The sequence below is a fragment of the Carya illinoinensis genome, chromosome 9 (genome assembly GCF_018687715.1).
Source record: "Carya illinoinensis cultivar Pawnee chromosome 9, C.illinoinensisPawnee_v1, whole genome shotgun sequence".
NCBI lineage: Eukaryota > Viridiplantae > Streptophyta > Magnoliopsida > Fagales > Juglandaceae > Carya > Carya illinoinensis.
In genome coordinates this window covers 3,975,067-3,988,367 of record NC_056760.1, presented here as the reverse complement: position 1 = coordinate 3,988,367, position 13,301 = coordinate 3,975,067, and the positions used below count along the sequence as shown (strand labels likewise).

General features: G+C 35.6%; 2 protein-coding genes across 3 annotated transcripts in view; one reads left to right on the top strand and one right to left on the bottom strand.

Annotated features, from left to right (window-relative positions):
* Nucleotides 1-2,524: 2,524 nt before the first annotated feature.
* Nucleotides 2,525-4,959, top strand: LOC122275229 (heat stress transcription factor B-3-like). Its single transcript, XM_043084210.1, has 2 exons — nt 2,525-3,021; nt 4,131-4,959. The coding sequence occupies exons 1-2, from the start codon at nt 2,782-2,784 to the stop codon at nt 4,623-4,625; spliced, it is 735 nt and encodes a 244-aa protein (XP_042940144.1). The 5' UTR covers nt 2,525-2,781; the 3' UTR covers nt 4,626-4,959.
* Nucleotides 4,960-6,499: 1,540 nt separating this feature from the next.
* Nucleotides 6,500-13,301, bottom strand: part of LOC122276429 (ABC transporter A family member 1) — a 47,804-nt gene continuing 41,002 nt past the window's right edge. For both annotated transcript variants that reach the window (XM_043086128.1, XM_043086130.1), the window contains 7 exons: nt 9,112-9,248; nt 8,951-9,025; nt 8,584-8,884; nt 7,613-7,746; nt 7,303-7,361; nt 7,135-7,217; nt 6,500-7,049 (listed from right to left, as the gene is read on the bottom strand). In XM_043086128.1, coding sequence (XP_042942062.1) covers nt 7,136-7,217; nt 7,303-7,361; nt 7,613-7,746; nt 8,584-8,884; nt 8,951-9,025; nt 9,112-9,248 — 788 coding nt within the window. In that variant the 3' untranslated portion in view covers nt 6,500-7,049; nt 7,135. The remainder of the gene's footprint in view (nt 7,050-7,134; nt 7,218-7,302; nt 7,362-7,612; nt 7,747-8,583; nt 8,885-8,950; nt 9,026-9,111; nt 9,249-13,301) is intronic.

Below are 13,301 nucleotides of genomic sequence, written 5' to 3'. Positions count from 1 at the left end.
AAAATTAAGCAATGTATACCTTAAGATAAAATACTCTTAAGAGTCCTATATAAATGTTCTATAAATCTTTAAAATCAACCTATGTAACATCCTAATAAAATTGATGAAGTACTAATGTACATGTTATAATTCATTTCCATTAATACTATGAAAGTATTATAAAAATAATTATAAATATATCATTATTTATAAATACACTACTAATTAGGAAATGATGCCTGACAAAATAAGAATTATTCTGACGACTAGTTAATCAATATAAACTAGAAATTGTAATCAAAACCAAAATTGATGTTAGGATGATAGATCCCGATCCAATTCTACGTTGATTGCATTGAATTAGCTCTAGAAGGTGAATTTGTTGACCTAGCTTAATTTTCTTGCCATATTTACACATTCACCTTTTAAAAGCAGTTTAATGCAATTAGAATTTGGATCTGTATCAACTTACATTTGCAACAGGTAGTTATATTATAATTATATAAATAGTCAAACATTTTCTTCTATCAAAGGGCCGGGAAAGCCAGCATGCATTAATACAGACTTGTATATCAACATGATGGGTATATTTGGTGTACCAATGAGCGATAGCTTACTTCATTTGATGTTGCCACTACATATATAATATTAGTAGCCCAACTAGATGGATTCAACCATGTTTGATTGAGTCAGAGGTAAGCGATAAGGTGATAAGCTTCTAAATCAAGTAGTTTGGTTCACTTATATGCAGAAATGGGATAGATAGAGGTAGGCAAGTAGGTCTCAGAATCAAGAAAAAGGCCATACTTTTTGAGTTACATTGGACGCTACTGCTCATGTGTACTACATATTATATGTATATACGTATATGATCATAGCTAGCTGGTTTGAGGCAGTTGGATCTCTTTCACATGCACGCCTGCATGTATAGTACTCATGAGTTTGAGGGTATAATATTATATATATATATATATATTTCATGAAGAAGTGGGAAAACAAAGCAAGGGTTGGTGAGGAGGGAGGCCTATTGAGGACAAAGCAGCAGCAAACCAATAGAAAAACAAATGCAGCAGAAAGATGGACATCAATTTTAAAATGAAGTCAAGAAAGCTCAGCTACCCAACCAGAATTATCACAACTTTCGTTAATTGATCTGTCCAAATACTCTGTATTTCTTCTCCCCCCTTCCAATATCCATTATTCACTAAAGCGCGTGTAATCCACGCTTACAGAATCACCAAGGATCTGTGGGTACTAAATCTATTAATTTATCTAAATATTGAAGGCAGTACGTACTTCAATCTACTCTATATATTATCTCTAGTATTGCATTAATCGACTAGTTAACGTTTATAATCAACTTGCATGTTAATATAATATAGTAGCTAGAATATATTATATTAGGTATAATTACTTTTATGTATTTTTTTATATATTTTAAAAAGTATGTAAAAGTACTGCACATAATATTTATGTAGAGCTAGATCAGCTGATCATGATGAGATCAGTAGTACTCGATGGATCATGATCTTGATCATTTAAGTTTATTACATGCACGTACTCGAATCGGATATATTTTGTTCGTCTCATCTTTTTAAGTTAATGTACTGTACGTGATGACCTCGAATGTATATCTTAATTAGTTATCACATGCACGCGCTAAGTTTTTGAGTAAGAGAGCCCTTTCGTCGAGAGGAATTTTGAACATGAAATAGCACACAAAAGTCAAATAAAGTCACTTCTCTGATGGAAGACTCGAAAAGCATGTCCGGATAATGTAAACTCATCAATGGAAGAAATTTTGGACTGAGGAATTTGAACGTCAGATATTTGAAAGAATAAATATATATATATAATATTAGAGAATCATATTGTAGAAAGTATCAGCAGACCTAAATCATGACTTTAACAAACATTATATACTATTCATCACACATGCATAGTAGCAAAAATAATGTTACAAGGAAACAATCCCACTAAACTCCCACATGAAGTACTATTGTCTGCTGAAATTGACCGTTCATCTAACTGCGGTTGGGCCCTCGAGATAGATAGAATATCCGATTCATGGGTTTTTCGTGATAGTTTGTGACATGATTATTAAATTGTCAACATGCGAGTAGGACTCATGTTACTGATCGATCATCATGCTGCCTAATTGCCTAAGTTGTCATGACATCCTAAACTTTTGATCCAACAAATGAGAATTACCGGCTGATATTGTTTTTGTTGAGGGGTTGGCTTTTCTTGTGCTGTAAGTGTACGTATGTCTTTGTCACATAATTATCAATATTCAAGCACTTAATATACTGTTTATCAATCAACGGGTCAAACGAATAATCCTGGCCATTGAAAAGTACATCATGATCATATAGGCTAGGGTTAATCATATATATGATCGTATAGTGGACAAACAGTACTTTACACGCACAGTCTTGACCGGGGTGTCTTAACAATACAAAAAATATATGTAAACATGGATTAGTATAATAATGTGCATGACATGAGTTTTCGCAACTATATAAAAAGGGGTTGGCTTAGTATGTACGTTTCAACCATTGGCTTCTTTTAAAGATCAGATCAGAGAGAGAGAGAGAGAGAGAAGGGGGAAGCCCTTGCATTTCTCATGAACTGTGGAGTCGTATTGGGGTTCTATTGTTGGGGTTGGGAGTTTTTGACTGCCCTCCTTCTCTTCTCGACTTATCTTCCTCAATCTTCATCCTCTAGCTAGCTTGTTGTAAGTAACCAAGAATCTCTCTCTCTCTCTCTCTCTCTCTCTCTCTCAAAAAAAAAAAGTTCCGAATGGTGGAGGGTGGGTGTGAAAAGGGTTTGTTAGAATATGGAAGGAAGTCAAGCCCACCACCTTTCTTGCTGAAGACATACATGCTGGTGGAGGATCCGGCGACAGATGAAATGATATCGTGGAACGCGGAGGGGACGGCGTTTGTTGTGTGGCAGCCGGCCGAGTTTTCCCGTGATCTCCTCCCTACACTTTTCAAGCATAGCAACTTCTCTAGCTTTGTCCGCCAGCTCAATACCTATGTACGTATGTGATCAACTTCCAACAGATCATTACCTTTTTTTTCGTTTTAGCTCTCGAAAACTATACCTTCAAATCCGATCTCTTTTATACGCACATGAGAAACCAAATGGTAAAAAAAAAAAAGACAAAAACAAAAAAATCTCTTTTGCGCGTGAGTTGAGTACTTGGTCGTTCTTAATTTAGTTTTCGAGTCCATTTTTGTTGTCGATGGATTTGAAAAGGTTAGCAGCTTCTGTCTCAACAAATACTAAGGTCGTGATTTGTTTGGCCTTATAAACTAATTACTCAACAATTTTGGTAATGATCTATATGATCAGCTGAACCAGGATTTTTTATGATCTATATATATATATATATATATAGTTAATAGATCTGATATCGTAATTTTGACCAGCACCTGATCCCCATATATACCTATATATGGATTTTCATGTATTTTTTTATTTGTAGACGTCTCTTGTTCCCATTAACTTATAGCTCAACAAAAATTTAAGAGTTTTCTTTTTTTTTTTTTTTTTTTTTTTTTTGATATTGGGGATTGGTGGCATGGATATATGCATCGAAATACCTACCTGAAATTGTTGGACCACTGCGGTTGGCCGCCGGGCTAAAAAAAACACAGATATATCGACGAGCTGAGTCAATATTTTTTTTGCCAAATCGATTAAGCCAAACTATATAGAAAAGTCAATGCATTCGAGTAATTTATTATTGTTGTTATTATTATTGGGACAGTAAAACTTTGACTATTTGTAAATTGATGTAAACTTCCTCGAGCCTGCGTGCATGCAGGATGGTCCACCTGAGCACGGCTGGGCTATATATATATATAATTAGTCAATAAAATACCAAGCATATTCCAACAAAGACTAGGTAAAACAACTTTAGCTATGGAATATATGTTTGGAATTTTGGCCCACTGCTTTATAAAAGAAAGAAAAAATTGGTTGAACTTGAGACCCACCGGCCACTTTAATTTCAATTTTCTAGCTACAACGTCTATAATATTTTTCTACAACAGTAGTAAATAACTAATAATAATCAAAAGAATACTTCTTCCATATATGTAAATATATATCAATATGTTTTCATATGCATGCATGCATAGGGTTTCCGGAAAACTGTGACGAACCGGTGGGAGTTTTGCAACGACATGTTTCGAAAGGGTGAGAAAGAGTTACTGTGTAAAATCCGTCGAAGAAAAGCATGGGCCAACAAGCCACAAGCAGCTGCACTGACAGCACCGAACCAATCATCCGCAGCAACCCAAGATCTGCATCAGTTTGATGAAGATCAAAGATCGTCGTCAACTTCATCGTCGTCTGGTTTCGGTACTCTGGTTGATGAAAACAAACGTCTCAAGAAAGCGAACGTGGACTTGAATTCCGAGCTTATAAGCATGAAAAAGAAGTGCAAGGAGCTTCTTGATTTGGTGGCAAAGTATACGCATTCAGAGAAGGAAGATGATGACCAGCTGGAAGATGAGAGACCCAAGTTGTTTGGAGTGAGACTGGAAGTTCATGGAGAGAGGGAGATCATGAAGAGAAAGAGGGCAGAGATTAGTGAAAGCGCAAGCATTCTACTTTCTCAACCATGCAAATAAATTTCGTATAGATAGTAATTAAGCTACTTGAAATCAAGTACAGCTAAGAGCATAATTAATATATTAGCGAGAAAAAAAATTAAAAAAAAAAAAACAAGAAGAAGAAGAAGAGGAGAAAAATAGATTAATAATTAGACTATATATGCATGGTGTATTAATACAGTGTTGGTAGTACTGAAGGAACTGTGAAGATCATAGTTCAATCAAGCAGCATATATTTGTAAATTTTTGTGTAGGCTTGAAAATGTGCTTTGAGTACTGGCCGGCACAAGCTAGCCTAGCCCTAGCCTTGTCAAACTTGTATGAATGCATGTGAAACGCTACATTTCTCTCCCTTGATGACCAATAATTAACTAGTAGTATGACTCTCCAAATGCATGGATTCTACTTAAGTAAATGAATATAAAACAAAATAATAAATCTCTGGAATATATAAATATGGACTGAATATCTTTCATAAATCAGTATTTTTTTTTTTTTTTTTTTAATCTTAGATTTGTCATCTTCAATCACATAAGTCCATGCATGTTGTAAGTTTGAAATGACTAATTTTTATATCAATCACGAGCTTCAATGAAAACTTATTTTAAAACATGGGCAGCGCTAGCGTGCCGCTCAATTTTAATAGCTGGAGATGCATGTCCGCTAGCATAAATCTTTCTTCTTTTATTTATTTTTTATTTTTTATTTTTTTATTTTAATATTTTTTAAAATTATTTAAATATTTAAAATATATATATCAATAATTTAAAAATCATTTCCTTAATTATTAATTAAAAAATTCAATACATGTGCAGTTGACAAACTCAAACAACGTACTAACATTAATTTCCTTAAAAAATACCACATTAGTTGAGGTCGCCGAAAAGTAATAGGATTTACAATATGAATATAGATCAAAGCGATGTAGTAGATGACAGTTCGTACGTGCAATATTTTAGTAATGATCTTCTCTTTCTCGCTAGCCTACATTTTCTTGATTAACAATATATGGCTTATTACAGATTTCAATTTTCTTGGCTACCTTCCACTGGAGTAGGTGTGTTCTTTTGGCATCTTGCAGCCTCATGCTTGTCGCGATTATATGATCATGGTCAAATTAGCCTTTGAAACTGAGCCTATATAGATACATATAGGTACAATTCGTAGAAAAATATGTTACTCATTTCATAAAATTAAGTCTAAATTGACGGATGTGATATATTAAATTATAAAAATATTTTTATAATAAAAATATATATATATATCTAATCTATTATATAAATCATATTAGTTTATAGATTTAATTTTTTAAGATCTTTTTGTACATAATTATAACGTACAATTATATATATATATATATATATAACTCAGGTTGAAATACAACAACGTGATGATCTCTAACAGTTTACTTGACTTTACAATGAATATAATGACTTCCCATGTGATCCATACAATAAATAATATATGTGTGGAGTTTGAAGTCAATGTATGAGAACCTTGACTTTCAATGTTAATAATTTAAAGTCGTTGATTTTGGTGATATCAAGCTGATCGATCACATGTAGTGCACGTAATTAAAGAAGTTATAACGACCATGAAACATTGAAAATACACGTTGATCATGTCATACGTACATACTTTCTTATACAAGCCATTTGTTTTCTCGTTTTCACATTTTTCTTGTGGTTGTCTTATTTTCACTAGCAAGTTCGCGTTCTTTGCCTTTCCTAGCTAGCTAGCTTCACAACTTTCAAATTTAATCAATAATGTAACAATCAATATCATTCATAAAAAAAGGAACCAATCATTGCTAACGTTAATGATCGACCCATATAGAGGTATAGAAAATAGAAACCAAGTGCGTCAAAATAGAAACACGAATTTCTTTCCAATTCACTAAATCATTTGGTTTGGTTATATATATAATGATCATTCAGTATACATGAGAATTTACAACAGAATGTATATATGTTCCATGTACATTGATATGCATGTTCCTTTCAACAATCATGTTGTTCACATCGTCAACAACATTGATTATTTGTTTCTGTTAGATGCGGTCACCGTATTAAAGACGATGACTAGTATAGGATGGCCACTGAAATGGTCATGTTTTACCAAATTCAAAAGATAGTTGAGGGCTGTCCAATATAAGTGATCTCTGAACTCCGGCAGTAAGGTGGAAGACAACCATGCAAAAGAGGAAAGAGGGGAAAGACTTCCACTGGCAAAACGTTGAGCATGGGATTCTGAGACCCAAGACAAGATGGTGGCTGTTATAATCAGTGCCAAAGTCACTCGCGTGATTATTGGAACGCGATGTTTTGACACCAGGCGTGCAAGTTTGCAACAGCTTAATTTCCACGTGAAATAGGTTAGACTAGGGCAGGACGTGCTACTTTCTGATATTTACAAGGGGCCTTTGCTTGTCACAGCCTCAACCTTTTACAAGAACACGATAGATACATGTATCATTTGATCCTTCCAAACAGATTTAAGTACAATATTAAGAAGACGATGGCAATACCTTATGAGTTTGCAGCAAAATGATTAAATATGGTTTCGAGAGTAGACTGGCTGATACTGTATTCAGCGATACCCAGGCGAAGTCTAATTAAAGAGATTATAAGAAACAATCATCAGCTTGAACAAGAAAGGAACATTGAAAAACAAGAAATGTGGTAATGTATCTCACCTATTTCGTTCCAGGTGTCCAAAAACGTCCGCAAGTGAAAGACCTTCACCATATGGCAACTGCAAGAGAATTCAACATGACTGACTACAGGTTGTAAAAGTCAAAGCTTTATCATGGCAAATATATGAAAAAACAAAAGCAACGTCTCCTTACAATTGCCCGCGTTAAGGCCACAACCAGTCACAAAATCCCAAATGCACATTTATCTTAATTGTCATTTGTAACCAGGTATGCCTTTTCATTTCACTAAGAAACATGGGAAGACCTTATTCGAATTGCATAAGTATCCCAAAGTCATTCTTAAGTTTACCTGATATTTAACACTCAATCCATTGCATCCTTTGAACGTTGCATCCGGAAACGAAGCGAGGACAAATGAATCAATCATAGAGAACTTTTCTTTGGCTAACCACCACTCAGAAAATATTGGCAGAGGTATGCCACCTATGCGAACATATATAGCAGTTAAAAAAGTAGCAAGACCAAAAATAGGAGTCACAAGATGATTATTATATTTATTATCAACTTAGAGAACCAAAAAAATAGGAGAACATACACGAATCCATAACATATACCTTTCTTTAAAAAAATGGTGGCAAGATACATATACACCCAATGGGTTTAAAACTCAGACCTCACCTTTGAATCCATTCTTATGGCGTGACGAGGAGCTATTTCAGCTAAAAGTCATTGAACTAAGATGGAAATATTCCAAAAGACAAACACAGAGAGAGAGTGAGAGAGTAACTTGCAATCATTCTCCTTGTAAGTGAAATTTTATTAGGATGTCCCTCATTAATCCTGACCTCCCATTTTAGAGTGATTTTCAAAATCGCTTTACCGGTGAAGATAAGTGATAAATCATTAGCCATCCCTAAAGTTTCAGCTGAAAAGAAAACGGTAAATTAATCATCTGATCATTATTTTGACACTAATATCACGTGTAAGCCAAAACTATTGTCAATAAGTAAGGTACAAATAACGAGAAAACAAAAAAGTGGTTTGTTAAACCTGCATTCATTACTAAACTCAAAAAACTAAGGAAAAATCAAAGCACAAGTAGTACTTAAAAGTACAAATTTATCGTTTGGTTAGAACACAAAAAACCACACAAAAAAATCACAATCAACCATAGTTTTTAAATAATCAAAGTTCGGAAGTCGGAGCCCAGAAGCTTTCTAAGCTTTATATTCATATTTTCGACAAAACAAAAGTGATTGACAAAGGACAATTCACAACAAAATGAAGAACAGGAATCAGCATATTTAAGGGCTCACATACCATCTCGAACCAACTGCTCAGATAACTGTTCACTAAAAATCCCATCAGGAACAAGTGTTGAAGATACAAGTGCCTTTGATCTTTCTTCATTACCAAGACAACGTCCAATTGTGATAATCATTTCCTTCGACAAGCTTATCTCCGCAGCTGATGCTTTTTCTGATGCAATGGAGTCAATGCCCCCAATGCAAACTTCAAGGTCATCAAGTAAACTTCTTGGGTGAGGAATGTCAAAAAGCCTTTCTTGAATAATTTGGCAAAGGCTTTCCAAGTCTGCAGAACTGACTTCTGTAGGTTTAACCTGAGGAGAGAGAATAGAGAATTAGATTCCTTAAAATCAAACTTCATGAGGCATCAACATACATACCTCTAGCTCAAGGTGATTTCCAAATCGTGTTTTCAGATGCTGAGGACTCCCAATGCATCTTAGTCGGCCTCCAACCTTCAAATCAAAAGCAGAGAGGAAAAACAAAGATTATGTTTGTGTGAAAAGGTTTTCAAGCTTGCAGGGAGCAAAGAAATATGTACCATTATTCCCATCCTGGTGCACAGAGCTTGAGCTTCATTCATGCTGTGTGTTGTGAGAATTACTGCTGTCTTTCCTTGTCTAGTAGATAAATGGGATATCACTTCCCACATAAACCGTTTGGCAAGAGGATCCATGCCTAAAATTATAAGTTATTAGTACTGGTAAAAAAAGGTTTAGCTATTAGTAACAAGAAATATAAGTTGTTTGCTAATAGCGTTAAAATGGAATAAAAAATAAGAGGGATTCAGTAGAGGGGAGTTGAAGGGTCAATAATTGATAGCCTCCAAGCATTTTATGAAGCTCGCATGATTCAAATAATCTCATGGTCTGCATTTCAACATTTTTTTTTTTTTTTAAAGCGGCATGCATTTCAGCATATTATTCACAGACAATTTTATAGAGCAATTTGATGTGCGGTGGCTTTGTGCTTATACACCATCAGATGAACAAATTATAATCGACAAAATGGCTTTTGGATCAGATCCATAGTTTCAAGGATGCCATGTCTCCTCTCACTCTTCAAACATATTTTAAACTTAAAAGGTAAGGAAAAATACTCATATAATCAGAATTTCTACCTAAGCCAAAGAAAAAATGTTGCATTTCAAACAAATCTCGCCCATGTAAGTGGATACAGCGGGTTAACCTTAAATTGAGTCGTGTGAAATCTCTTTACAAACATACCTTGTCAGATTACATTGAGATTGACTGGGAGAATCAGAATAATATCATTAACGTAAAAGGCATACTGAAGCATCAACCCTAAACATGTTTAATTTTTTTTGGGGGGGGGGGGGGGGGGGGGGGGGAACAATTAAACACAAGCAAACGAACTCTCAAACACTTGGCCATTGGTCCAAACTATTTTTAAAGATCATATATATTGACAGAATTACACTAAAAACACTGGAAAATATTGCAAGATATCATAATTTCATTGAAATAACTTATCCAATAAAACAATCGAAAGCAAAAACATTGGATACGAACATCAGAGATTCAACATATCTTCAGCTGAGAACAATGAAGATGTTACACCTCACATGCAGGCTTGAAATTGCATGTGGACCTTCAAATGGAATTGGGGTGGAAAATTAATTTCAAAGTTGAAACTAAACCAAGAACTTTTATTCATAAGAAGAGAAGGCATAGCCCAAGTACACATAAAGTATACATGAGAAGTACCTAACTAGGGTTTACAACTGAAAGTAGAAAATCATGGACATTTAGTCCATTAAAATCAATGACCCCCCGCCCATAAGAACAAGGTTTTAAAAAAGAGAATTTTAAGCTCATCTATTGTCCTCTCGCAATCCTCGAAACTTCTATCATTTCTCTCCCGCCAAATGCACCAACATATACATATAGGAGCCATTCTTCAGATTGCTACCACTTGTGGATTACTTTGGAGGCCTCTCCAGCTTGCTAGAAAACCCACCAATCTATGAGGCATGACCCATGATAATCCAACTCTTGCAAAAAAAATCATCCCATATGGCCCTAGCACCTAACAATGTAAAAGCAAGTGATCTAGTGATTCCCCGATGTTTCCTCATATTGTTTGTAGTAAGAATCTTGCCCAGGAAGGTTATCCAAACAAAAAGCTGCTTTTAAAGGAGCTTTCATCTACCATATGTTCCTCCATGGAAAAAGTGGTCATAACCTGGCTAGTTAAAACTTGGTCAAACGATCTAATTGTGAATCTACCTTTCTCGGAGGGGCTCCAATTGATCTTGTCTATGGTACCCTCAGTCACTCTTATGGAATATAGTAAAAAAAAGAACTCGATGATAACCTCCAACTCCCAACCTTGTGCTATCCTAATGAATCTACATTCTATTTAGGGGAACCACAAGAGAAGACCAAGAGATCAGCTATAGCTGCATCCTTCGCTCGTACAAGCTCAAAATAGGGAATGTCTTTTTGACGCAAGACTCGCCACCCACCACAATACATGCATGTCTTAGGAAGATCTCCCAGCCTTTTCTAATCTTTTTCCACAGACCCACCTTATATGAACTGCGTACCTCACTTGAGCACCATCCTCCCCAAGCATCCCCAAACTTCGAATCTATAATTGTCTTCCATAGGGCACCCCCTTTCTTGTTGGTACCGCCACAACCATTTACCCAAAAGATCTTGGTTGAACTTCATCAAGTTACAATCCCCAATCCATCCCTAGATATTGGTGTGCATACAATTGACCAATTCACTAGATGAAATTTGAACATGTCCCCCATCCCACTCTACTAGAAATCTCATTGTAACTTTCCAATACGATTGGCAACCTTTGTAGAGAGTGGGAACAATGACAGAAAATAGGTGGGTAGGTCAAAAAATGTACTTTTAATCAAAGTAAGCCTGCCCCCTTTATACAAGTATAACCTCTTCCAAAAAGCCAATTTGCACTCCACATTTTGAATCACAACATTCCAAATCCCCTCCGATTTGAAGGAAACACCCAACGGTAATCCAGGATACTTCATGGATAGAAAAGATACCTTACAACCCCACCGGCATCAATAAATTTTTTTCAAACTTTGAATGATTCACTCTCCAACCAAAGACAACTTCAAAATAAAGGAGAGCCCTCAAAGATTGAATGTGCCCAAGATTTGCTCCACAAAATATCAGAGTACCATCGGCAAAAAGCAAATGAGAAATATCAATAGAGCCACAGTCACCATTCCCCACCAAGAAGCCATAGAGAAAACCACATTCCACAAGGCCCGAAATCATTTTGCTGAGAGCTTCCATGACGATAATGAATAATGAAAAGTCTATCTCAAAGCACGGGAGGAGTCAAAGAAACACCGGTGAACCATTCACCAAATTAGAAAAGTGAACTGTAGAGATACAATACGCTACCCAAGACACCATTTCTCCCCAAAGCCACTTATTGCAAGTAGATATTGTAGGAAGGTTCCAGTTGACATGATCATAAGTTTTCTCCATGTCTAGTTTGCAAAGTAATGCAAGTAGATTTGAGTTGTACATCCAAAACTTCATTTGCAATTAATACTGAATCAAGAATTTGTCTACCTTTGACGAATGCATTTTGAGGCTTTGAAATTAACTTCTCCATCACCGTACTCAATATGTTCGCTAAAACTTTAGAAAGTATTTTGTACACCCCCTTCACAAGGCTAATAGGGTGGTAGTATCTAACATCCACAAGCCCCATCTTTTTGGGAATGAGGCTAAAAAACTAGCATTAAGACTTTTTTCAAAGCCATTAGTACAAAACTCTTGAAACACCCTCATAAGGCTATCCTTGATCACTTCCCAACAAACTTAGAAGAAACCCATGGTAAAACCATTAGGGCATGGAGCCTTGTCACTAGCCATGCCATGGATCACTTTGCACACCTCATCTTCTTCGAATGGCCTCTCAAGCCACCCTGAATCCTGTTAGTCTAATGATTCAAAAGTTAATCCATCCACTTTAGATCTCCATACGTACTATTCTGAGCGGAGATGCTCGTAGTACTGTATGATGTGGTTCTTAATAGCTGACCAATCCAAGGAAACTACTCTGTCTACCATCAACATCTAAATTGCATTGTTCCTCCTATGTGAATTAGCCACCTGATGGAAGAACTTCGTGCACTTATCTTCCTCCTTAAGTCATAGTGCTCTTGATTTTTGTCTCCAAGAGATCTCCATCAATGTTGCTCTTTTGAGTTCTGTGATTGCCTGATTTTGCAAGTTCTCTAGGATTCAAAGAGAGTTCTTGCCTTGTTCCTTGGCCTCCAAATATTGAGGCTCCTCCAAGAGAATGTGCCTCTGTTGGGCCATGTTTCCAAAAACTAATCATCCAGCGCTTCAAATCATTTTTCAACACTTTTAAATTTCATGCCATTATAAAGCTTGAGGAACCTTAAAAGCGCAATAAGACAATCACCATTTGTTTGATCTGTCTACAAAATCATCATATTTAAGCAACATATTCTCAAATTTAAAATATGTTATGCCTCTTTGGATGCCTCCAAAGTCTAAGATGATAGAGAAATGATCAGAGCATAACCTGGGTACTCTTTTTTTAATTACATTAGGAAAATACAATTCCCAATCTAAAGTTATCAAAAACCTATCAATCCTCAACCAAGATGAGTGATCAAGGTTGATGGACCATGTGAATGTACCTCCAATTAATGGAATATCCATAAGCTTTTGTACGAAAATGAAG

Bases quoted from the DNA above. Each gene is read 5' to 3' on its own strand.
- LOC122275229 (XM_043084210.1), top strand. From the start codon at position 2,782: ATGGTGGAGGGTGGGTGTGAAAAGGGTTTGTTAGAATATGGAAGGAAG. The intron at 3,022-4,130 runs GTACGTATGTGA...ATGCATGCATAG, and splicing joins TCCGCCAGCTCAATACCTAT to GGTTTCCGGAAAACTGTGAC.